The sequence below is a fragment of the Neofelis nebulosa genome, chromosome X (assembly GCF_028018385.1).
Source record: "Neofelis nebulosa isolate mNeoNeb1 chromosome X, mNeoNeb1.pri, whole genome shotgun sequence".
In the NCBI taxonomy this organism is placed as follows: domain Eukaryota; kingdom Metazoa; phylum Chordata; class Mammalia; order Carnivora; family Felidae; genus Neofelis; species Neofelis nebulosa.
In genome coordinates this window covers 28,058,001-28,085,239 of record NC_080800.1, presented here as the reverse complement: position 1 = coordinate 28,085,239, position 27,239 = coordinate 28,058,001, and the positions used below count along the sequence as shown (strand labels likewise).

The window sequence follows — 27,239 nt, the reverse complement described above, 5'->3', positions numbered from 1 at the left end:
TTGTATTTAACTGTTAAGTTCCTTGCTGTCGATAATCCATAATTACTATATTTGCAAGTCATTAGTATGAATCTAAGATAGCTGAGAGTGCCTCAAGGGTAGCTAATGAAGATCAAGGAAACTACATGTCAAAAAAGAAACAGAAGATGTAAAAACTTAGAATTATTTTCCTTTTAAGAGAAAATGATATGGAATGATATGGATAGGCATTAAAACATTTTGGAACTCACACTGATCTTATTTTTAAGTTTGTTTGTTTGTTTCCATAGCAGCTGCTATGGAAGACAGTATGGAGGTTCCTCAAAACATTAAAAACACCAATACTATGTTATCCAGAAATCCTTCCAGCAATTCAAAAACCTTGAAATCGGGACTTCTTTTTTTACGTTTATTTATTTATTTTGAGAGAAAGCAAGAGCACATGAGAGAGGCAGAGAGAGAGAGAGAGAGAGAGCGAGAGAGAGCAGGAGAGAGAATCCCAAGCAGGTTCCTCACCATCAGTGCAGAGCCCAATAAGGGGCTTGAACTCATGAACTGTGAGTTCATGACCTGAGCCAAAATTAAGAGTCGGACACCTAATCGAATGAGCCACCCATGCGCCCCCACGCTGATTTTTTTTAAATGAAATTCAGATGTTCTCTAAATATTTTGAAGATATGTCTCATTCTAAAACAACCTGTTTGGTTAAATGTATACATACACAAATACATGGATATATACATATGCAAGAGAGAGATAAACTACTACTTGTTTTCTACCCAACTTTGTCCCAAATAACAAAAACCACTACTGTATAAAAACTTACAGGTATAAAATGTATACAATTGAAAAGCAAGAAAATTGAACCATTACCAAAAAATACTGTAGGAACATTCTGGTTTCAGATAATGTAGAACTGTCTTTCCTTCAGGAGTTGAAGAAATTTATGTAAATAAGAAAAACAACTTATTAACCTGGAAATTTTTAAGAACAACATCCACCAGTCTAATAGAATATATGAAAGTCATAATAAATTCGATTGACTTGTGTTAACTCTACTAGTTAGTATTAATGTGTTAGTGGAAATTGCACATTCACATGTCTGCCGATTTATTTTTTCTTTTAAACTGCTGAAATGGTTTGAAATGAAGAGATTGAGAATTTAAATTTAAAAATATGTGGTTAAATCTGTGGGTTGTCCTCTTTAAACTGTAGCCCAAAATTCTATTATTATTTTGAATGCAGAATTAGAAGTGCAGGCAAATTGTCATTCTATTCATGATGAAAGCATATGTATCATGTATTTTGGTCAAGATATACACACAAAATCGAATTTTGTAAAAAGTACAATTCTGTCATTTAAGCCAATTGGTGTAATTCTGTGAATTTGCAGTGTTATAAGTAAATGAGACATCTAAGTTGCAATTATTTTTATATTATGTAAGAACTGAGTACAAGAATTCTGGACCTGAGAAATTAATAAGAACGCATACATAGTCCAGCTGATAATTTTACTCATCTTTACATGGATTCAGTCTGAAATCCTAAGCTCCATTTAATTGCATTCCTGCAGTAATGAGGATGGTCTTGTCATAAAACCTGTGCAGTAATAAATGGCTGTGTTAGTTTAGCATGCTTATCATCAGAACTCCTCTAGAGACCCTGTCACTGAAACCCTCAGCTGACCCCATCAACAGGCAGATGGCAGTTGATCAATTCAAAACGAAGTTACTGGAAAACTAATTTCAATTACAAGAGTTTTGTTGCTTATAGCATAGACGGAAAAGAGCAGAGGTCATCTCTCTCTCTGAATTTGCATGCCAGATAGTATTTATCTCATGCTCTTATAAGGAATAAGGGAAGAGGTTCTATTGGCCAAATCCAAAAGGAATCTAAACTCCCAATGCCCATCGATCCTAGTGCTTGAATGGCAGGTAGGAGGGTGTAGACGGAGGACAGGCTAGTACTTCCTTAGACCTTAGGGCTTTCTGGAGTTCTCATTAAAATGGGAATCCCATTCTCAGTCTTCCTCATCTCGTGCTTCAATTATCGGTTAACTTAACAAGAAACTAGCATCAAATAGGGGAGCCGATGTCTGAAATTTGGAGGAGAAGGGTACTGAATATAAAGGTATATACCAGCCAAAACCACTTTGGCCCTCCTTTACTTCAAGCAAGATTAAGGAGAAAAGTATAGGAGAAGTTCCTTTGGTAGAAAAACCACACATGTAGACTACCCCCCCCCCCAATTCTACTTCATACCTAATTTTCCAGGAAGCTAAGAATTACATTTTAAAAACCAATTATGAAAATCATCCTTTTCTTAGAGTAAAACTATCCCTCTCATGACCTTATGGCTCTTGGTCTTTCATTCTCATATTCATGGTACTAACGTGTATGTATGTCTTATTTTTAAACGCTTCTAACACTGTCTGCAAGAAGAGGGTATATAAATAATAACCCTTTTACTAGACTTACCATCATGGATTTTTGTTCATTTTCAGCCCTCTGCCAGCTCTAGACTGGAATTTATATAAATTCAGTAGAGGTCTTTTCATTATTAGGAAGCTAAAAGAATTCTTCTTTTGTATATCTATACCAGCACACAGTCCATGAAGAATCGATGATGGTGATGACTGAAGACATGCCTTTGGAAATTTCTTATGTGCCTTCTACTTACCTGACTGAGATCACTCACGTCTCACAAGCCCTGTCAGAAGTGGAACAACTTCTTAATGCTCCTGACCTCCGTGCTAAAGATTTCGAAGATCTCTTTAAACAAGAGGAGTCTCTGAAGGTAAAAGCAAAGCATTTTTGTTAAATTTTACAAGATACTCATCTTGATCATTTGCAGGAAGAAAACAGTTGACCTAAATGTACACACTGAAGGCATTTTGACTCCCCTGTCGAATTACCAGCACACTCCACGGGATGCTTAGTTGTAGAAATCCGGGGTAGAGAGAGAAACATAGAAGAGGAATTTTATAATATTTAATGTTGAGAGCCTTTCTAAAAGAGGGAAGAGGGGCACCTGGGTGGCGCAGTCAGTTAAGCGTCCGACTTCAGCCAGGTCACGATCTCGCGGTCCGTGAGTTCGAGCCCCGCGTCAGGCTCTGGGCTGATGGCTCGGAGCCTGGAGCCTGTTTCCGATTCTGTGTCTCCCTCTCTCTCTCTCTGCCCCTCCCCCGTTCATGCTCTGTCTCTCTCTGTCCCAAAAAAAAAAATTAAAAAAAAATAAAAATAAAAAAAAAATAAAAGAGGGAAGAAACAAAAAATAATAGTTTCACATCGATTTAGGGCAGAAAGGACTCACCCCAAAATAAGCTTTGATAGGGGAACAGTATATTCACACCTAATACATTCCTTTCTCCTCCCATAAAAGAGGGAATTAGAGGAAATTTTAAATTTTATCTATTAAAAAATACAAAAGAATAAGTTATATCTATTGCCTATAGTTTTAACTTAATATATATATACAATTTAGAATTAGTTCCAGTATCAGTACTATAATATATGGAGTCTAATCAAATAGAAAGCAATGAAATATTTTCTCTAAAATTACCAGCCAAAGGCTACCAACCAAATCCAGTTTTGTCTTTGTTTTTGTTTTTGTTTTTTTCAAACCACCAACTGCAAATTTCTGAATCCCAAATGAAGGCAAAACATGATGAGGGAATAGCCTTTGAATTATAGAGGGAAGTGTCTGAACCTAAATGAACGCAGCATCAAGAAAATGTACATAATAATGTGGGTCTCAAGATAATTTTTGTGATCATACATTTTACACTCAGAATGAAATAGTATAGCTTGGTATTTTTCAATGCAAATAGTGGGAGATTATAGACAGAAGATAAGTTCACTCTCAGCAGCACTTATTAGCCAAAGTGTCTTATACTCTAAATGATTTTTTGAGAACTCATTCCATATCACACATTTGTCTGCATAGGTATACAAATAGATAAAGCTGTTTGTTTGTTTTGGAAATCGGAGCTGCGGTATCTTGAGTCACTTGAATTTCCCATCTTATGTTGTATCAAGTAAGCTATAAAATTACATGCTAAAATAAAATAAGAAATGCATGGATCTCTGGAACTATTCCATCCATTTCAGTATGGTGTTCTTTCTTAGTATTTTTGAAATAAAAGTCAGATCGCTGACGGATACAGTGAAGGAAAGAAACCCAATCAGTTGATAAAGGATACATGCCAGCATTCCTGTCATTATTCACATTCACTAATTTCACATGACAGCACAGTTTATAAGTTCATCATTGTCATTCAACATGTAAATTACTGCTAATGAGGTAATATTCATTTCATTCCATGTTCGTGGACATACGGGTCAGGAGAGCAGTGACCCTAAACTTATTAAGTTGCCCATTGAATATCTTTGTCTCCATACCTCTTAACCTGGCACACTCAGAATGATGGGCCCCTGGCTATGCTCAGCTAATCATTTGTTCTTCCAGATGTATTTAAGAGTATTCTAGCTATTGCCAATTGTGATGGTATTGATTACTGTGGTTTGTAAAGAGGTATTATGGCAGGTTTAATTTAACCGGATTATTGAATCCTCATGAGATGCATTTTTGGGCATAATTCCAGCTCACCACCAACAAATCTCCTGAAGCAGGGAAATGGGCTTCCTACCTCTGTGGGCCTTTTGAAGAGGATAGTTTTGATCTCAGTCTTTTCAATGAATATGTATTTCCTCTTAAAGGCATTCATCATTGTCATTATCCAGTAGTAAAAATAGAAAAGTAGCACATAAATTGTACAGCTGCTGGTTGGGAAGGTTTGAAATTAAATTGTGGTTGACTTTATTCCTGACAGATTTGCATGAATCAAATTACAGAACTGTAGTAGGCATTGTTGTGGTTTAACATACATATTCTTGAAAGTACAATACAACACAAGTAATGTGTAATAAGTTAAAATAATTACTTTCTGAACATAATACTGCTAATATAGCCCATATAATTTCCATAGAGTTATTGAATTAGAAAGCCACCTAATCATTTTGACAAAAACAAAGCAGATAAATACCTGTTTACATATGGAAATCTGCATTTAATAGCTAACACATGAGCTAAGGCATAACTAGCAATGAATGAGAAATACATAAAACATATTTATTCTTATATCAAAGCCAATACTCGCATTGTGAATCAATTGACTGTGTTTGTTTGTATATAAAAATTTATAACCATTGCACAAATGATAGTACAAGAGTTTTGAAAGAATTTAAAGTTTTGAAAGTCTCAATCACTATGAGGAATGGCTTATACTTTATTTTTAAGAAAAACTGTGAGCTGTCTTAATACAATTTGCTCAACTATAATTACTACGTTAAGTCATGAAAGCCTGCTTCAAAATGCCTTTTATGAAAGTGTGAGCATAGAAGAGGGTAGAACTCTGAGTGCCAGGGATCGAGGGCAGGGAGAAATGGGGAGTTGCTGTTCAGTGGGTATCAAGTACAAATGGAATCAGTTCTAGAGATCTGCTGTACGACATTGAGCCTATAGGTAACAGTAAGAGGCTAGATATCATATTAAGCCTGTTATTGAGTTGTTCTGACGACAACACAAATGATAATAAAGCATAAACATAGAACTTTTTAAGTTTCCAAAAGTTTGATCCCTGAGAGTTTTAAATATTTAACATCTCGTGACAGCAGAAATGATTTATTTAAGGGGCCCAAATGGAAAGGATTTATCCTAATGCTGTCATATACCTGACTTTACTGAAAACTTCAGTTGTCTTGGCATCTCCAGTATTCTTGGGGCCTCACCCATACCCGCTCCACACTCAGGGTTCCTTGTACTGTGACTGGCAGCTGCCACCTGCAGGTGCCTGGGACTCTGCCTAGAGCTCTCTCTCGTCGTCCAAACTCGTAAGTGTCAGGGAGTTAAGGCTCTGCCTCCCCACCATCTCCCAACAAACCTCAACCAGTGACAGGTAGTTTTCTATGGGTAAAGACTGAGACTCACTGTGCACAGTAGAAATCTTCCTCATATTACAGTCGTTAACTGGTTTTCTCACCTTTCCTCTCTGACTGCCTTACCAGGGCTTCCTGGGATCATTCCCAAGTAAATCATGTGCCTATGTGTTCAAGCCTTAGAATCTGCTTCTAGGGCATCCAACCTTCGATAATTTTGAAAGAAATAATAGCATATACACTGTTTAGTCAGCATTTACTAACAGAAATCTTGGAAAATACTCCATTCCGGTTGATGACTGTGCTACTTCCCCACTAAGGAGCCCCTTAAGTTGCTTAATTAGACCTTGGCATTAATAAAGTAAGCTTTGAGGACAAAAATAAGAGCATGGATTAGAATAAGGGTGACAATGGGGTTTAATCTTTTGCTATAATAAGAATTAGTTTTTATCCACTGGTCAGGCACTGTTAATAATCTACCTATGTTAACTAATTTAATCCTCACTACAAATCTATGAAATAAGTAAAATTATTTTCCGCATTTGAAGATGAAAAAAAACTAAAGAAATAGAGAGTAACTTGATAGAGTTGGCGCAGCTCATATTGATGGAGCACAGATTTGAACGCAAGCAACGCAGCTCCAGGGTCTGAGCTGTTAACCACTGTACCATACTACCTCACGAGGTTTTTTTCTCGGGTTTTCTGTTGAGCATACCAAACATGAATTTGGACAAAACACAGTAGAATATGGAGGTCTGTCATGCCCAGTTTGTAGGAAAAATGTCCTGAGTTCTCACTGTCTATGAATCCATGAAGGTTTAACAAGATTCCATAAAAGGAAGGAAGGGAGGAGGCAAAGTGGGGGGAGGGAAGAAGAGAAAAGGAAAGGGAAGGAAAGAAAGAAGTCAGACATGAATCATCTCACTTCTTTCTTCTAAGCTGATGATAGTACACATGCTCTGGTTGAGGTGAATAGAAACTGTTTGTGGTTTTGGTAGGCCAGAGAGTGACAAGAAGTGTGGACATGTGAAAAAAGCTCACAGATGTTGACATGGCACTTGGGCCTAATGCACAGTTTAGAGAGGATCCAAGTAGACACAGCTATTGTTCAACCTCAGCAGCACTTGGAAGAGCTTGTTGTGAGCTTAACGAGCCAAAGGCTGTAAAGCAAAGTCGCTCAGTCTTCTTTGACTGGTTCAGCTTTTATGTGAGGCCCTTGAGACCTAAGGGAAATTGTTAGGACAAGCTGCTAATCTAAGGAGTGAGGATTTTTGCATTCAAACGTATTTATTAAGCTCTTATCATGTACCTGGCATCACTCTAAGTGCTTAAAAAATGGTGAACCAAATCAACGGACCCCGCCGTTTTTACCGTAGCAGTGGGAGACAGCATGTAGGCAAACACAGAAGTAATAAATAAGTAAATATTGTATATTTAAAGATGATACTTGTTATTAAAAAAAACCCCACAGAATTGGATAAGGGATATAAAATTACCAATGGGGTAGGAGTAGGTGAAATGGAAAGAGGTGGGATTGCAATTTTAAGTAGGGTGGAAAGGACACTTGCACAAAGATTTGAAGAGACTAAGGGAGCCATCCTAGTGCTCAGCCTTGCTGTGCGGGCAGAGCAGATAGTCAGGGCAGAGGCCCACATGTTGGGAGTGTCCCTAACTTGATCACTGTACAGCAGGGTCGCCAGTGTGGCTGAAGCAGAATAAGTCAGAGGAGGGTAGTAGGATCCCAGATCAAAGGGCCTGTGGGTGGTACAGATTGTGAAGGGCCTCGGGTGCCATTGTAAAGACTACCTTTTGCTCGGACTGAGAGAGGAGACACTGTAGACTTTTGAGGAGATGAATGCCATGATCTGGTTTGTGCTTTAAGTAGACCTAAAAGGGATCAAGAGTAAAACCAAGGAGAGCAATTGGAGAAGAGATGCTGGTGGTCTGGGCTAGGGTGGTTGCGAGAGATTCCCAGACCCTGGTAATGTTTTCAAAGTGGAGGCAACAGATTTATTTCTCTATCCACACAGAGACTTGAGCATGGATGTATAAAGACCTATTCTCAGCAGATGTGGGGCTCAGCAGAATTTAGGTGTCCTGTGACTTTGGCAGAGGATTCCTTGAGGGATGTAAGATTTCTTCTCCGCGATATTTATGCCTTCTGTCCTCATCTTGCCTTGAAGCAGGGGCAAAAGCCCTGGCAATGAGATCTTATCTCCCTGATCAGGATCTTTCTCCATTGGAATCTATTTCATCACATCTAAGCACACGCTTAATGATGCCGGTCATTTGAATGAGGAAAAAACTAGTACCATGTGCAAACTCTTTTAGCCTGGTATTAAGGGAATTAAATAATAGAAGGAGATACCTCAAGTACAAATCTGAACCAAAGAGCTGAAGGCAAATAAAAGAATGTAGCGCAGGGGCATACTACATAGAGCGTTAGATTTTTTTCACCGATTTAATAATATTCCAACAAGAGGAGTTTGCAATTATTCTAAATTAAGTAATCGTGGAGCGTATAAAATGTCAAAGCAAAATTTGATTCTAAATGCTTTTTGAATTCTACTTAAATTAAATGTATTACCACATTGTAAAAACTGATCTTTCGGACTACATATAACATTTTGAATAATGTAATCATTTAGTGATTTCTCTGAGGAAAATCAAGTTTTTCAGCTAACACATTCATTCAGCTATAAATATAATTCCTTTCTTCAACTGTTTTTATCGTTGGGGGTTTATTTGTTCAATTTGCTATTTATATTTGTGAATTACTTTACAAATATTAATCTAGTCACTGTGATTTAAATCGTACTTCAGTCATTTTGTCAGTACTTAATTTTTCATTCCTCTTCTAGTGAAGAGATTATAGATATTTACTGCATCGTAACCATGGCCAGCTCATATTTACTTGTGATTTTAGTACAGTTTTCTTTTATATTGTACACATGTCTCTCTTTTACAGGAGATAATCCATTCTCTTCTGCCTGCCATTATTTCATCAGGCCCAACCATTGTCCTACTTTGGCTCCCTAGCTGTAGTGTACTCCCATCTTTGCTAAAATGCACTTTGAGAACCACTCCTGCTTAATTTCTCTCAGCAAGACTATTTGGATCATCCCCATCCTATAAATTCAAGAAGTCAGAACTTTCCCCATTAAAACATACAATTCATGAGGCTGGAGGAAGTTTGGAGGTCGAAATTCAGTTCTGGGGAGGTTTCCCTTCTGTTCATGACCAATTCTCTTCTTTGACCAAGTCACTTGCCATCTTCCGATGTGTGATATATAATTGCTGATTTGTTAGTTCTGCAAGGACCATGCATCCTCCTATGGAGAATGTTTCGGACAAAATCCGTTGTTGTATTTACAAAGTGCTGTTCACATGTGGACCATAAACCGTGCAGAAAAAGCAAAAGGATAACTAACCATAGAGCCACTAAAAATAACTTTAAGATTCTTCTTTAGAAGCTCAGAAAAATCTCATTAATAAGTACTTTAATGCCTTTTGATTGAACACTCTTCCCAATTTGATATGTCATTAATGTAGAGCCTGGTAGCTGGACGGGACATACAGAGGATAAGAATTAGATTTATTTAGGGTCTTGCCTTCATCTGTCAGATGAAGACAAATTCCAGAGAGTGAAAATGAACTGGAGTTTGAGTCTTTGGTGCGCCGTTTGCTCTTTTTCAATTTTCAGATAGATCTACTCCCCAATGACTGCTGTCACAACAGCCACTAATGGGTTTCTCTAATCTTTTTTTTTTTTTTCCTTAGAAATCAAAGTTGTGTGCTCTTCTATTAACCAAGTTACATAGGGTCTCAAGGCATTTTTGTTAGCTCATACTGCTTAAAGCTATTATTTTCAGCTACCCCAAATGTGAAAACAGTAGTGCAGGGTTTTATAAATCTGAAGACACACGCAACATGCACTTAAGTGTAAATATATCCATTTAACTGCAGCGCTGCATTTATTAAAATGGTGATAGTGAGTCAGCAAGAGCAAAAGATACAGTTTTCACCGCCTGCAATGGTTTGCAAATGAGCTATCTGCTCCTTCTGACCTGTTCCCTGTGGTGACCAGCAAACATCACATGCACAACCACCAGGCAGAAAACACAGTATCTTTTGTTGTTCACCACTGGATCTACAAGTCCTAGAACAGTACCAAGCACTTAATAGACACTCAGTGTGAATCTGTTGGATGAATGAACGACAGTCTTGTAAATCCAGATAGGGACTCCGTGATCTAAGAGGACAGAGCATTGTTAAGTTAATCTAGCAGTACCAAGCCTAAAAGGAGAAACAAAATTAGCCTCTTTTACATTGTATTCTTGGTCATTGATTTAAATCATCCAGACATAGGTGACTTCTAACAATCTGTGCACATAGACTAGCATGGAGACATTTATGCTATCTGGGTTTGGACATACTGAATTTTAGGCCAATCACTTATGAATGTATGTGGCAGGAAATCCACATGTAATTAAAAAAGTTAGTAATATTTTGCGTACACTGAGCTTGCATTATATGGTAAAACACTGACTTGGAACAGAAAAGACTTAGATTTAGATCCCACATCTGACTCTTGTTGTGTCCTTGAGCAAATCATGTAAGTCTCAGTTTTCTTAACTTTGAACTGAAATTAATGATAATACCTGTCTCAGCCTTTTCAGCTGTACACCTGTGAAGATAAAGTGAAAGCATGTAGGATTATGTGAAAAAATTCTTGTAAAAATGTGTAATTATATAAATGTCACGATTTGTAAAACCCGTCTTCATCAAATACCCAAAATCTTAAAAATCATTATAAATTAAATTTTTATGGAAATAATCTTTTAAAACTGGTCTTTTAAAAAGCAGTAAACCTTATACAATTGCATATTTATGTGTAAAATACTTTAAATAACATGTTGACAACAGCATAAAATATACATAAAGTTGTTTCCAGATTTGGCAAATAGCCTAAAGTTTAAAAAAAAAAAAGTTTAAAGTCAACGAGAATGCACGGAGTCTAAAAAAACTTGTTTTTGACAAAAACTTCTTTTAGAGAATCTTATTTATGCTCATTTTCTTTTACTATATTTCCAACGCTAAGTATTACTTATGTGGGGGCAAACTTTTCCATTCTTCAATTAATTTCAGGTACTAAAAAATAATTCTTGGTTCTGTACTTCTCTTGAGGTTGTGAAAACTCTAGATCATTCCAAGTTTCTCTGCGCTATGGCTTTTACCAAGAGTAAGATGCTGTTTTTTCAGTTTGTTTTGTTGTTTTGTTTTGAGTTTTGTTTTCCAGTGAAATTTGTTGAATTTATTTTTTCCCAACTCTTTTTCAGTAATTTACAATTCTTTGTTCAGATTACAGAGCTATGAAAAAAAAAAGAACTTGATTTAAACTGTTTTAAAGCATTGAAGCTTCTCTTTCTTGGAGTTCCGAGATTTATTTTTATTACTTATTTTTTTTTTCCTTTTGCCATTTAGAAAAGCTACTCTGTATTCATTTTCCTGCTTACGTCGGTAATCATGACCACATTAATACTATAATAGCTTTCAGTTGAGCCTTATGAAGTGACATTATGTAGATCAAAATGTTCAAATATTGGCAATTGTGTATAGTTCATTCTAATTCAGTGACTTTTCTCCAAGTCTACTTATTTCTAAATCCTAATGCATATTGTTTAACATTCAAGGAAAAGAACTAAAAAGTTTCTTTTGTAAACCACATGTAATTAATGGGCACCATTTACTCCCAATTCCCAAGTTGAATTTGCCACACCTTAGACAAAAGAGTAAAGAATGTTCTCAGCATTTGGGGTATCTGTGGGGCTTCCACAAAGGTAAAGATAGGAAGTAGAATGTTAGGATCCTCCTTCTGTATCATGTTTTGTTTTGTCATTCTTAAATTTTAGTTTAGGTTTATCTCAGAACAATGATATGAGACACTGGTTTTGCTTTCTCTGTCCCCCATCAAAAATACTTACGATGGAATGCATGTTCTCCCAACATCAACAACATTAATCATGTATAAAATAGGTAAAATATTACCAAATAGGTTTCCTGTTTTTTTCCAAAATAGAGTACGTCATTTGTATTCTTACAGACTTAAGTATATCTTGTATAGTAGCTATCTATGAACTTGATTGATTACTCATACTGGATTTTCAGTTCTTTGTCAAAATAATAATATGCTCATGATGGCATATGTATACTGGATAAAAAGAGTGTAAAGGGAATAGAGGAAAGAAAAACATCCTGTCCACAGTTTTAAATCCCATTCCTCAGTGGTAATCATTTCTTTTAGGTTTCCCTCGGTTGCTATATTGCCTTAGAATTTTTCTCCATAAAACCTACCTGCCCCTCCTCAACTCAGTTACACAAGACATAAAAGCATGCCCTGGTTCTAAAAAAATGGAAACATAGAATGCCATATGTCTAATTTTGAAGAGAAATAGCATTTGCTTCCTTACAACTCTGCTTTGCTATGTGCAAGAGCCAATTTTTCTATCAAGACTTTCAATAAAGTGATTTAGACAATGTGCGCAACTCAACACAAAATGTACCTATCGCAAAATGACTTGTGAAATTGTTTCCAGTTTAGCTGGTGCTGATGGACTAGAATCATTGTCTTTGAGGAATACTTGGGGCAGTAAAGTGAAGGTTTTACATTTTTCTTTTCTTGTCGATGCTCTGTGGCATGTGAGAAACATGGGCAGAGGTAATTCTGAATGAAGGAGTTAGGTATCTGAGGTATCTGAGGAAACCATGGAGCAACTTAGCCAGAAATGCAGATGGACTGTTATTCTTCTATTTACTCTAATAGCGAAATAACCAGTAAAAGTGAAATAGAATAAACAGGGAAATAACTGAAGAGCTCACAACATCTGCTGGGACCTGAATGCGTATCTGCCATGGTTCAAGAACAGTGTAACAAAATCTTAAGGTTCAGTGATTCCATTCAAATTGGATTTTCATAAGCAAGTTAAGATTCAGAGCTTCAGCTCCACTTTTCCCTTCAAATCAACAAATACTTATTAATGCTCAAATACTGGGTTTAACACTCTAAAAGAGAAATATAAGACTTGATCTCTGCACTCTCGTAATTTGTGACATTAATGGGATACACATATCAGAGTTATGCAAACAAGTTAGGAAGTAACGGAGGTAGGAAAGGCATAATATAGCCAAAATACCGTATAAGGAATATGTGAAACAGAATTCATGAGGAGGAGAAAGCAATTCAGAATTTAGAAAGCTGAAGCAGAATAGTTTTATAAAGGAGAAAGCCCTTGAATATCTGTAGTTGGATGTAATTGGAATTTGGACAGTACTAATAGCTACCACTCATTTATTTTGTCCCAAGACATGTTTTAAATTCTTTGCTTATGGTGAGTCATATGGTCATCACAACAACCTTATGAAGAAAGCACTCTTATTATACCCATATTCAGAATTATCCCAGCTAGAGATGGTGGTGTGTATCAGAGCGGTGGCAGGGTCAAATTCTGGACACATTCCAAAGGTCGAGCTCATAGGATTTGGTGGCCACTTGCGTGTAGGCTGGGAGAGAGAGAATTCGAGGATACCACGAATAATTTTGTCATGAACAACTGGGAGAATGGAGCTGCCGTTAAACTACGTACTGTGGGCGATTGCAGGAGGATCAGGTTGGGGGAAAGATTTGGTATAAGTTTAGTGGTGATATGTTAAGCGTAAGATGTTTATTAGACATCCACATGAATATCAAAGACACAGTTGGATAGATACAAGTCAGAGTTCAGAAGACGATCTCGATTAGAGATGTACATATGGGGAAACGTAGGGGTAATTTCTTAGCTCTTCTTCCACACTTGCTCACAACATGTATCTTTTCCTAAGTTCATTTCCCAACCCTCTTTCCTTCTAACCCCACCTTTGTGGACAATCTCAGCCCCACGCCCATGACTTAAATATCAGTTTGACACAAATGGATCTTATTGGCGGAGGTAGAAAGCGGGAGAGGCAAGATGCCAACATAGCATCAAAGACCTATTGCTAATAGGGCCCAACAGAGGTGGCATCTGGCAGATGTAGGGACTCAGCCATTTAATGACAGACTCTGCTTAAGGCCACAGCAAGGTGTCTGTGGACTAAAAGAAATAGGATGGCAGAGGTAGACAGAGAAATAGAGAGGAAGCTGAGGCAGAGCCAAATGAGGTAAGACTAGGGACGCCAGGGCTATGTGATGAGGGTTATGCATAACAGTACTGAATGCTGCAGAGGAGGCAGTGAGGAAGCTGTTGATGAACCAATAAATCGAATTTTCCTTCAAGAAGTAAATACAGTAAAAAAAGAAAAAAAAAGAATTACAGGTGTTTATAACCAGCTGCTCACATGAGTCGCTTTGAGAAATGAAGACTAAGGAATCACTTGGAAGCATTTATATATCTATATTTATATCAATATCTATTTTTATATTTATATATAATGAAGTTCAGTGTACTTCAAACCAGAATGTCATTATATGGGTGCAAGTCACCTTCAGGGGAAAGTATGCTAAATAATCAATTTCATATTTTTCATATTATCTTGTATTTTAGTTTATATGTTTATTTCTCTGGAACTGCATTATTTCAATTCTAATACAGATTTTTTTCCACTTGCTGGAACATTTTTACTAAGGGAACACTGGCAAAGTTTGAAGTAAAGATTTTATAAATAATGTCTGCATATGTTATTACAAACTTTCAAATAGAAGACAAAATTTCAGATTAATGTTTGCCTACACATCCTATAATCAACATATTTAAAATCCTGCCTTGGTAAGAGGTTTAAGCTCATGGAGGTGCGTTTGATGTTACTCCTTGGTATAAATAGGATTACAGATGCCTGTAAATCATAAGCATCCTTATTTTTTAATTGTGTGCTACAGTTTAAGCAAGTGCTGACTTGAATTTTCTGTTTGTATATGTGAGATGCCCACTTATTTTCTTGACTACAGAAAAGATACAACGGAAGTGATGGTATTTTAAATATTAGAGACCATACTGGCACTCTTAATGGTACTCTTAATGGTATTTTTGAGACAGATACGTAAGACACAAAATTAAAATTTCAGTAACTTCTTAAAAGTTTATTTTCATCAGAAGTGATTTATAATAAATTCACTTTATCAAATACCACCATCCCCTACTCCAGCCCTGTTCAATTTCCACAGTATCTCCTTTGACATTCATACAAATAGGCGTACCATTTAGGTGGGCAAAGCCATGCTCTGTAATGAAACATTCTGACAGCAAGGGAGTAGTTGCTGCTTTACCTTAAATGGAAGAAAAACTGAACAGCAGAAATCCGTCCCTTATGATAGAGAAGACAGCATTGTGAAGAGTTACTTGAGAACTTTATCTCAACCTGATTAATTGGCAAAGAGGTCCCTTGTTTCATTCCCTAGATAAATGGTCTGTTGTGTCTAGTTTCTCCTTTTAGCCCATTGAAGGCACTATTACACGGTACTTGAATCAACAAAGTACTTTTAGGTTTACATTGTTTGTGTTATGAATCCCCTTTAAAAAACTGCTTCTCTCTCGGGCGCCCGGGTGGCTCAGTAGATTGAGCGTCCAACTTCAGCTCAAGTCATGATCTCATGGTTCATGAGTTTGAGCCCCACATCAAGGCCTTGCAATGACAGCATATGGAGCCTGCTTTGGATTCTCTGTCTCCCCCACTCTCTCCCCACTGCTCCACTTTCTCTCTCTTTCAAAAATAAACATTAACATTTTTTTTTAAAAACCTGATTTTCTCTAAAGGGAGGTTCATGTTTTTAAATATCATTTATGTCAAAGTTTAAGCTCATCTTATCATGTCTGTGTTTTCAAGGAATTCTTATTTAAACCACCAGCTTTTCAACTGGAAGCCTGACTTACAGCATCATAGTTCATAATCTTCTCTTTTTTCCTTATTTTACATACCCAGACCTCATCTCTCAGCTGAGAAAGTTATTTCGCTGTCTAATTTTTCCCTATTAGCAGTGTATAAATGAGGGTCTTACTTGACTTGATGCCATGAAGCAGAGCGGCAAGAATGCTATTTTAAAATACCAAAGACCTAAATCTTATGCACTCATGTACAAGTGCCTTCCGGAAATGAAAGTTTCCTTTGGCAGTAAGAGTGACTAACAAACCTCTGACAGAATCTAGATGGAGGGTAGGGAGGTTAATTCCTAGGGACATATCAGAATTAAGAGAAAATGTTGACTAAACAGGGGGTACCTCATGATTTTGCCATCATATTTTCAGGTAAGATAAGGAACTATTCAGGGATAGACATGAAAATAATATATTCTGTAGTGATCCTAAGGATTTTTCTATCACCATAGCAACTACAGGGACTATGGTTTCATTTTTAGAGGGTCAGAAACTATAAAGATCACTTATTTCTAGACAAACCAAAATAGTAAAAAGCTATAAAAGATCTCATCTTTGACTTTAAACTGTGGAAACTGCTACAGAATTTTCTTTGGTGCATATACCATTTTTCTGTGTGCAGTGCCTCAGGGACAGGAGTATGTGTAGGGACTTTAAAAAAGGATTTCCTGGACTCCAGCCAATTTTGACAGCATTCTCTGAGAATGCACCAAGGAGCTTTTATCTAGATATCCAGGGAGTGTGACATCCCCTGCCCCAGTTTTTGCTTTTTGCTTTTCTCATTTAAGATAGAAAGTTTTCCTGCCTTTGCAACACGCTGCCCAGCATTGCTAAAACCATTCATAACTCGATTCTGAGCAATTCTACCACTTTCTAGAGAACTGGGGCCTCTCCAGAGATTTGGATTAAAACCAGGAACTTTGGCAAGCTCAGACCCTCAGAGAGAAAATATATTTACCTGTTTTGTGTGTGTGTGTGTGTGCATGCGCGCACATGCACACACACAGACACACAACCCACATCAAAGCCATAAGTAGATGACTTTTGTTCTGTTGGGGAAAATCCTCCTTCCCTTCTCTTAAATTTTATCCCCATTGGAGATCACAGCTATTTATTTTAATTGTGTGGGCTTCCAACGTGAAGGCAAACTGGTTACACTGACTGGTCGCCCCAGTATAAATTTAGGTAATCAGCCTTCCAGTCACCTGGCTTTTGGTGTCACTTGGCGAAATTGTCAGAGTTCTGAATTGTTGCCCTTGGTCTGGCAGCCATACTAAAATGGAGTCCACGATTTACATCGTCAGGAGTTGAGCCAGAGCAAGTGGTAGTGAAATCAGGATGCCCAGGTCAGTCCACTTAACAGAAACAGCAAAGAAGTCCTGTTGGTGCACGTTCCTGGCACCTGACCTAATCACGCTCCTGGGATAGCCCTAACTATTCTACCCAAGGCTGCAGGTTCAGAACTGTCAGAAGATGATATGGAATTTCACCACGTGAATCAAAGAGAAGAAAGCATATAAGGCAAATGTTTGATTGCAGTAATTTCTAGGGCACTGCTAACATACACTGAATCCATTCTGTTCTTTTGAAATTTGTGTTGCATTTTCAGGCTTGGGTAGTAAACTTAACCTCAATAGCAAAGTGTTGTATGTCAAATAAAGTGAACCACAATGTAACAGTAAGCTATTTTCAATTTTTTAGTGAAAGACAGTGACAGTGGAAGACTGTCTGCTCTATCCAGGTTTATAGTTTCACACTATGAAGATGGTGAAATTGCTCCAGAGAAGATCACCGATGACTTCCTGAATAGCCAGTTGCCTTTTCACTCCTGTTCCCAGCTGTGTTAGGCTTGTTGGCAGCTCCCTCCATCCTTCCTGATACACTTCCTTCCCTTGGTTTTGAAATACTGTACTCTTCTGGCTTTCCTCCTAGGTCTGATGACAATGACTCTTTGGGCACACTCATCTCCTTCCTGGACCTTCCCTTTTCACAAAGGTTCATCCTTAGGCAACCTTGCTTCTTACTTTTTTATTCCAACAAACTTCTCTGAGCACTCTGACCATCTCTTGTGCAATGAAATAACACCTACTAGATTCCGGTGGCTAGCAATTCTGTATTTAATGCTGGTTGAACATAATTTTAACCTGCATTCCTCTAGACAAGTAATCTCACAATTTATTTCTGTGTTGGTGTGCCTCCTTTCCTTCCTTCACATGGTAATACTTGACCTGTCGGGTAAGTATTCTGACCACATTAAAATGGGTTGCTTAACAACAACAACAACAACAACAAAAAACAAATTAAGGCCTCCCTATCATAAGGTGTACAGGGACTTAAAGAAAGCACCTTGGAATTTTATAAACAACCTCCTTCCCTCCCTCTCTGTCTCTCTCTCTGAAATTTATTCACATCACCCATACCCATTGTGTCTTACCCAGTCTCTACCTGGGAACACAGCTGCTTTTTTTTAGAGTCCTGGCATAAGCAGTGACTTTTACCCCTTACAACTTATATTATCTCTGCTCTCACTTGCTTCTATAGCTTCATCCTCCACAAAGGCAGGTCTTCATGCATCACAGTCATGAAGTCTTAAAATGAGGCAGGAATACTTTCTAAGATCTGCCATAACCTCTCTCCTGATGCCCTTTGTAAGCTGTGCAGTTTGTTTGAGAGTACCTTCTGGGAAGCTGCAGGTTCAGCAATAGCCCCACCCTATCTGGCCGAGTCTCCATCTCATACACTGTTAAAATCCTCCCCAATTTTGTGTGAAAATACACAAAAATATTCCTTTTATTGATACTTAAGTTTTTACATTCCTATTTAATTTTTCTGACAAGAAACATAGCACATCATCAATTACTCAAGAGCATCTTAGCACCAGTGCACATGCCCGAAATCTTGTGGGACAGTGCAGTGAGGGCCACGTGTTTCTCTGTGCATGCAGGCGTTGCAGTATGGGAGAGACCCCCTAAATTTATGGATATCAGAACTTAGGTAAAGTCCCAGCATATCTGACAGAAAGAGGGACAGAAACAGAGACCTTTGCTCCAAGGGGTCAACACATCCTCTCCAGACAGAGGGAAGGGTTTAGGTGTATTATTCTCAGACTGTAAGTTGGAACATAAACAAAGGGATGTGGAAAAGGTATGTTTCCAGATCTTCCTGAAGCAATGCACTAGTCTGAAAAACCATGGTATGTTTGCTATTCAATCATCCTTTAACCCAGATGCCAGTGCTCTTTGCTCAGAAAGCCCAGACTGTGCAGAAATGGGAAAAGATGTATGGCCCAACAGTAGTCACCATCTCATTTCTCTTCTAAAAAATCTGATGCCAGCTGCCTATGGGATATCTACAGTCTGAGGCCCCAAAGGCTTCTCAATGTGACCACATGTAAAATGGAACATATCACTTACACACACACACTCTCTCTCTCTCTCTCTCTCTCACACACACGCACACACACACACACACACACACACACAACCTCTTGATCCATCTGAAATCCTTTTACTCAGTGATACCACTATTCTTCTGGGTGCCCAGGCCAAAAACCTGGGGGTAATTAGAGTCTTTCCTCTTCTTCACTCAACACACAGTCACTGACTTCTGCCAACTTTTCTTCCTAAACAACTTTCTCAATCCAACTCAAACATGAATACCAACCAGATGGTCAGTCACATTAATGGTTTTGTTTTTAATTTTGTGTGTGTGATAATGGTAGTATGTGTACTTTCCTTGATAAGAATTCACATACTTGGGAAACATGCTTAAGTATTTATACATAAAATATTATATACATTTCAAAATAATCCAGTCGAGGAGGTGAATGGGTGAGAGTATCATGAAACAAAGTTGTCCATGACTTTATAAGAACTGCAACTGGACAATAGGTTCATGGGGAGTATTTGTACTATTTTCCTGCTTTGTAAGTATTTGAAATTCTCCATCATAATTATTTTATGAATCATTGTTCCTTACTGGCTACTGAATTACATTCAGAAGTTTTTAAACACATTACTAATCATCTCTTGCCTCTTCCTCCTGACCCATCTTCTCCTAATCTTCTACATTTGCAAAAAGTCAGTCAAGTATGACTGCTCATATTCCCTGTCTTTGTATGTGTGTAGCCTAGCAAGCATAATGCCCTTCCTACTTTAACTACTCAGCTTTGTCCACTCCAAATTACACTTCTTTCATGAGTCCTCAGTGTGTGGACAAATATGGTGTAGGATTTGTTCCTCCTCTGAATTTCCAGAAAATATTTGGTACCACTTAGACTACTCGTGAAATTCTTTCCCGTCATCTAGCTGGTGCTTCTGTACTATTATTTTCCCTTCAGTTCTCCAGACCACACCCTTCCTTACTACCACAATAGCATCAATTTCAAAATTCTTAAAATAAAGCAAATTAAACTATGTTTTACCTACCTTTTCTTTATATATATTGATCCTTGTACATGGAAGAACTCAATAAATGTTTGCTCAATTGACTTGTCTATAACAATTCAGATGAGTCAAATAACCAATTGCATACTTAGTAAGACTAGCTAAATATATAATTTTTGAGAATTTTTTTTTGAAAATCAGTATTTTAAAGGTGTATATTACATAATGAACTTGTGGTTGGTGACTTTTTCCTCTCAAATATAATGTAGATAAAAATTTTGTAGTTAACTTATAGGATATGTTTGTTTATTCATTTAGTCAACAAAATACATTGAATACCTACCATATGCTAGGCATTGGTTTAAGTTCCAGAATCCCAGTAGAGAGCAAGACGGATAACATTCCCTGCACTCATTGGGTCTAGTCTCGTGGTGTAGAAAGACCAGTAGATATGTAATTTAATGTGAATCATAAATAGCATGTAGAAAAATGAAGAATACAGGGAATACACGGTAATTAGGGCTGCTATGTAAAATAGAGTGGTAAAGAAGTCTCTTCTTAGCTGAGAAAGAAGGAGGGAACTAGTCATATCAATGTCCTAGAATGAAAGGATATTTTTGGCAGAGAGAACAGCAAGTACCTTGAACACCAAGAAACCTTGAAGCAAGAAAATGCTTGGCATACTTGAACACAAAAAGGTTAATGAGGCTGAAATGTTGTAGACTCAATAGAGACTAAGAAAAGATAAGATTAGAAGGTAGACAACATACAACCAAGTAATTTAGAACTTTGTAGGCCATGGTAAAGATGATGGTTTTGATGAGGATGCATTAGACGATTTTGAACAGAGGAGAAACGCGATCTGCTTTATGTTGTGAAAAAATCTTTTCGGCTCTTGTGTGGAGAATTGACTAGGTGAGAAGCAAGACTGGAAGCAGGAAGTTCATTAGGTAGCCATTGCAATAATCCAGATAAGATACAATCATAGATTAGCTCAAAGCTATAACAAGGGAGGTAATGAGAAGGGGTCCAATTCTGGACATGTCCTGGAAGTAGAGTCCACATGATTGTCTAACAACTTGCACACTGGAGACTTAAAAAAAAAAAAAAAGGTCAAGGATACCTCTAAGGTTGTCAACCTGAATAACAATTAATTGATATGTCATTTACTGAAATGGGGAAAACCATTAAAAGAGAAGGACAAAGGGGTGCAGTTCACAATTTGGCTGGGGTTACATTAAGTTTGAGATGTTCATGGGACATCCACATGCCAAGAAAGCAGTTGGATTTGTGACTCTCTTTTCCAAGTTGAGGTCAGGGCTGGAAATAAAAGTTTTGGAGTCATCATTGTATCGAAGGTATTTACAGCCATGTGAGCAAATAGGAGTATAGATAGAGAAGGGAATACATGTCACAACGAAGCTAGAGCACTCCAGTATTAAGAGGTCAGTCAGAGAAAGATTCAGTAAAGGAGACTGAGAAGCAGTGGACAAGAAGGTAGAAGAAAAACCATCAGAGTTCAGGTTACAGAAGCCAAATGAAGATAGAGTTTTAAGATGAAGGGAGTGATGCAATTGTATTGAGATGAGAACTGTGAATTACGTACTCAATCTGAGCCTGTTGAAATCACTGGGCTTCAGGTAGGATGATTTTAAAAAGTCAGTAAGTAAGAACTGCAAGACTGATCAACAGTATCCAAATGATGGAAAGAGACCAAGTGCCCGTAGACTGATGAATGGATACAGAAGATGGGGTATATATGCAATGGGATATTACTCAGCCATAGAAAAAAGAAATGAAATCTTGCCATTTGCAACAATGTGGATGGAACTAGAGCGTATTATGTTAAGCGAAATAAGTCAGTCAGAGAAACACAAACACCATATGATTTCATTCTTATGTGGAATTTAAGAAACAAAACAGATGAACATAGGAGAAGGGAAAAAAAGAGGGAGGCAAACCGTAAGAGACTCTTAACTGTAGAGAACAAACAGACTTGCTGGAGGGAAGGTGGGTGGGGGGACGGGCTAGATGGGTGATGGGCATTAAGGAGGACTCTTGTTGCGATGAGCACTGGGTGTTATAGGTAGGTGATGAATCACTAAATTCTACTCCGGAAACTAATACTGCACTATATGTTAACTGTCTACAATTTAAATAAAAACTTGAAGCACTAAAAATAAAGAATCGCAAGACTGTTATTTCTGGGGTTTATAAATTTCCTTTTTTTTCTCTTTACATAGACAGCTGATTCATTTCTGAAAGTGTTTCAAATTTTCTATATTGCAGAACATAAAAGACAGCCTGCAACAAATCTCAGGTCGGATTGACATCATTCACAATAAGAAGACAGCAGCCTTGCACAGTGCCACTCCTGCAGAAAGGGCAAAGCTGCAGGAAGCCCTCTCACGGCTCGATTTCCAATGGGAAAGAGTGAACAAAATGTACAAGGACCGACAAGGGTAGGTAACGCTTTTATTTTCCTGAATTATAAACTTATTTTCAGGGAACTCTGGAGTTCTTTCCAGTGTTTTCCATGGAAAGGTAGGGAGGAAGAGAAGGGAGAAGTATTACTATCATTGGAAAAAGGTAAGTGGAGCGAGAACAAATACTGATGAACAGACTAATGAGCTTCATTCTAGCACTTATTCTCTACTGGGGTTAACCTTATGTCGGATCACTATTTCCTTTGAAAATTGCACGCAATGTTAAAAATAGGTTTTGTTGGTTAATTGAAGTGGTTTAAAAAAATGTGCACTCAAAAATGTGTATCTTTGGTCAAATCTGTGTCCTATATAGTTACAGCATATTGATATTTAGATTTATATGTTTGAAATGTAAGCTATCAGCGAAAAGTTGATTTTCATTTATTGCTTCTATTTTGAAGGTGGTCCTAACATGTTGAAGTCCCCCTAATCTTTTTGCTATGATGAATTTGTGAAGTTGATTTAAAATGTTTTCAGTGTTTACCTTAATTAATATATCTAGCTTTTGACCAAATTTTCAAAAATTCATATGCATTCTTTAGCCTCACACCACAAGAAGGTAATATATTGTTTTCTTTTCAAATTTTAGGTTAAAAGTTATGGAGTCCTAATGATTTAAATTTAAAACAGTTTTAAAGATTTGTAGTCTCAGTACAGTCTTCTTTATTCTAAGAGAAAATAGAACCATGTTTAATAATTATCTCGAACCTCCCTAATGACTCTCTTACCTATCCATTTTGAAATATCCTTACTTCTATTTTAGTTCTTCTTTTACTACAGTGGGTTTCTAAACTGGTACTTATAGCAGAAATCTCACTTATTTCTAATAATCATTCCCATTTTATCCCCAGTCATTTTTCATCCAGAATTGTTTTTCTGAGGTGTAAGAACTTCAGTACTGGAATCTCATTCTCCTTACTATGAAGTACAGACACTTAATTGGACATTTAAGGCCTTCACATGACCCTTGTTTTTTTGTTCAGCCTTCTTATCCATCCCTGCCTGTCCTACAACATCTCCAAATTCTGTTCCAGCAGTATGAAATTGATTTGAAGATTCCCAAATGTTTTGTGTCCCCTCTGGCCTTTGTCTCCTACAGGTCTCACCTATGAGTTGATTATAAAATCTAGGAACTTAAATATTCTTTAAACATTTAGTGTAATATCAAATCAACATTCCATTTACGGATTTTGCAAATATTGCCAGACTTGGTGGCTGCCCCCGCAGAGTACCTGCTCTGAAGTGACCTACTCCTAGAACTTACAACATAGCAATCAGTTTGTTTACTTTTCTGCCTACTACACAAGCTCTTTATTTTTTTTTATTTTTTTTAACATTTATTAATTTTTGAGAGTTAGAGAGCGACAGAGAGAAAGCAGGGATGGGGCAGAGAGAGAGGGAGAAGCAGAATCCGCAGCAGGCTCCAGGCTCCGAGCTGTCAGCACAGGGACCAATGAGGGGCTCGATCGAACCCACAAACCATGAGATGGTGACATGAGCCGAAGTTGGAGGCTTAACCAACCGAGCCACCCAAGTGCCCCACCTTTTTTTTTTCTTTTCGTACAAGCTCCTTTAAAGACAAGAGCCATATTTTATTTTGTGCAATATTCTCAGGGCTAATATGGTACATTTGACTCTTGAGCAATTCAGGTTTGACCTGAAAGGGTCCACTTGTTGTTTTTTTGTATAGGTAATTTTTTGATAAATACAATATAGGAATATGAATGTACTTTCTCTTCCTTATGATTTTTTAAATAATATCTTCTTTTCTGTAGTCTTATTTTGTTATAAGAATACAGTGTATAATACATAAATAAAATACATGTTAACAGATTGTGCTTGTTATCAGTAAGGCTTTCTGACGACATTAGGCTGTTAGTGGTTAAGTTTTGGGGGAGTCAAAAGTTGTATGTGGATTTTTGATTGCCCAGGGCATCAGCACCCCTAAGACCCACACCATTCAGTGGTCAACTATACTGAGTTTAAAGTGGATGTGTAGTGTGTCTGGATTCAAGCTTCCTCCCAGAAATCTGACACTATTTCTCCCTGGATCATCTAATAGTTTATCTCAAAATACTGGAAAACATTTGATCCCAGGGAATCCGAAGCCAGTCTTGGTAAAACAAAAGAAACTCAATGACCCTGCGTATACACTTGCAAAAGGCAAACTTAGCATGCCACCACAGTGCACCTTTTCTCGTTATCCCACTCTGAGTCATTACGAGCCTCTGCCAGCTACTGCAGTGAGGTCAATGCCATCCCTCTTTTTAGGGGTGTTCATTCGACTCTTGGGGTGTTCCTGTCTCTGTTCTTCTCTCTCTGTTTTCTCCTAGATCAGCAACACCACCCCCTACGAACCGTGGAAGGTTCTGGAGTAGCCAGTGCCTACTGTGATTTGTAGGCACCGACCACTCTTGCACTAAGGCAGAGGTGAAATGTTTTGCTCTTTGAAGCTTCTCTCCCATATTATATATGTCATATTTGGCCATTGAGCTAGGTATTCCCTTCCCACAGGCTCATACAAAGGTTTCCCTTTCACTTTACCTCCAACCATAATGGAGTTTCAAAGAAGCAGAAGCACTAATGCCAATCTACTAAGTGGGTAAACTGAAATCTCACCTGAAACCTAGGGTCTTTCCTATGTCTGGCAAAGGATAGAGTACCTCTAACCCTATTAGACTCATTCTTTTCTTATACCCAGTGGCTGGAATTAGTATCCTAATTTCTAACTTGCCATTTCTAGGAATTGGTCAGGAGCTCTTCACTTTCTTTTGACTTCTAGTCTAGTCTCAGGTAAAACTGTTTTAAGTCATTGCTTATGAGCACAGGCTCTAGAATCCAACCTGTTTTGGATTCCAGCCCTTGCTGCTGGCTAGCCATGGGCCCTTGAGCTAGTTCCTTTACTTGGTTTGATTTACAATTCCTCTCTATATAAAATGGGATAAATATATTTTCTAAGCCACAGAGTTCTTATGAGGATTAAGTGACACATTGCATGGAGAGTGCTTAGTGGGTTGCTTCTACATGATAACGACTCAATTAAGCTTGACAATTTTGATGATAAAAATGATGGCATTTTGGCTTCGGTAGTCTTTATGCCTTCTAATTCATTCTTATATTTTTCCCATTTTCCTGGGCACCACATAGAGATTACTAAATTTAGTCCCTGCTTGAAAAACTCTCCATTCCTGGAGAGAAATTGGACAAACAGGCAGTAAAATATAGGTTAATAAATATGAGCTATGCCAGATGACTAGAATAGCATCCCTGGGGAATGGAATAGGGACATCTTACTCAGAATCTGGAATAAAGCAAGGTGTATGGACCATTCAAGGTTCTGAGTCACAACTAACAGAAAGTGACTTTTGGTTACCTTAGAATTATCTAATTTATTGGAAGCATATCAGGTAGCTCATGGAATCGATGGAAGGACCTGAAATCTAGGTTTAAAACTCATCAAGGTAGACCAGGAGAGGCTTCCAGAAACACATCTAGCATCAAGTTACTAGATGAATGTGAATTCTAAACTGCTGGCATAGCCATGGTCCACTGGTGCACCAGAGGTACCATTGCCAATGGATATTGCTTGTGGCTATCCCTGCCAAAAAGTATCTAAATTATTACTTCTTTTCATGTCATTAACTTTAGAATTAAGGTTTCTTACAGAATCATCTCCTACAGCAGAGGATGGATTTTTTTCTCTAAAGGGCCAATTAGCAAATATCTTAGTCTTTGCAGGCCCTATAATCTCTTTTACAACTACACAAGTCTGCTGTTGTTGGGTGCAAGGAATCACAGATGATACATAACTTAATAGGCATGGCTTGTTCCAATAAAACTTTATTTGCAAAGATAAGTGGCTGAGGGGTGCTGGGGGGCTTGGTCCCTTAAGCATCCGACTTTGACTCAAGTCATGATCTCACCTTTTCCTGAGTTTGAGCCCTGTGTCAGGCTCTGTGCACAGAGACTGCTTGGGATTCTCTCTCTCTCTCTCTCTCTCTCTCTCTCTCTCCCTCTCTCCGCTCACACTCTCTCTGTCTCTCTCAAAATAAATAAATAATTTAAAAACATTAAAATGAAAACGAAGGTAGTTGCTTGACCAGATTTTCCTGGTAGGCTTTAAATTGCTAACTCCTGTTGTAAAGCAAGCTTAGGTCATAAAAGTAGGCTCTAACTGCCACGGCTAAGGGAAAATAAATAGCTGGAGTTTGGATTCCATTGTAGTGTTAGGTCATGTCTCCCACCAAGGCTCATACAAGGGTAGATTATTGAATCTTTGGAGAGATCAAAAGCTATACTTTGATAAATAAACACATTTCCCGTACAGCATTCATGTTGGGTCTCAACAAAAATGTCCTGAATCTTTTAATAAGCTAACCCTTGAGCCAGTAAGAAGGGCTATATTGGTATATTGTATGATAGTGTATTAGTCAACTATTACCCTAATATAGTGGTATCAAGCACCCCAACACCCAGTGACTTAAAACAAGCATTTATTCTCATGGCCATGTATGTTTTTTTTTTTTTTTTAATTTTTTTTTTCAACGCTTT

At 37.7% G+C, this 27,239-nt stretch overlaps 1 protein-coding gene across 18 annotated transcripts in view; it reads left to right on the top strand.

Annotated features, from left to right (window-relative positions):
* The window catches only part of DMD (dystrophin), a 2,138,536-nt gene that overhangs the window by 984,550 nt on the left and 1,126,747 nt on the right, over positions 1 to 27,239 (top strand). For all 18 annotated transcript variants that reach the window (XM_058713880.1, XM_058713888.1, XM_058713887.1 and 15 more), the window contains 2 exons: positions 2,581 to 2,775; positions 22,492 to 22,664. In XM_058713880.1, coding sequence (XP_058569863.1) covers positions 2,581 to 2,775; positions 22,492 to 22,664 — 368 coding nt within the window. The remainder of the gene's footprint in view (positions 1 to 2,580; positions 2,776 to 22,491; positions 22,665 to 27,239) is intronic.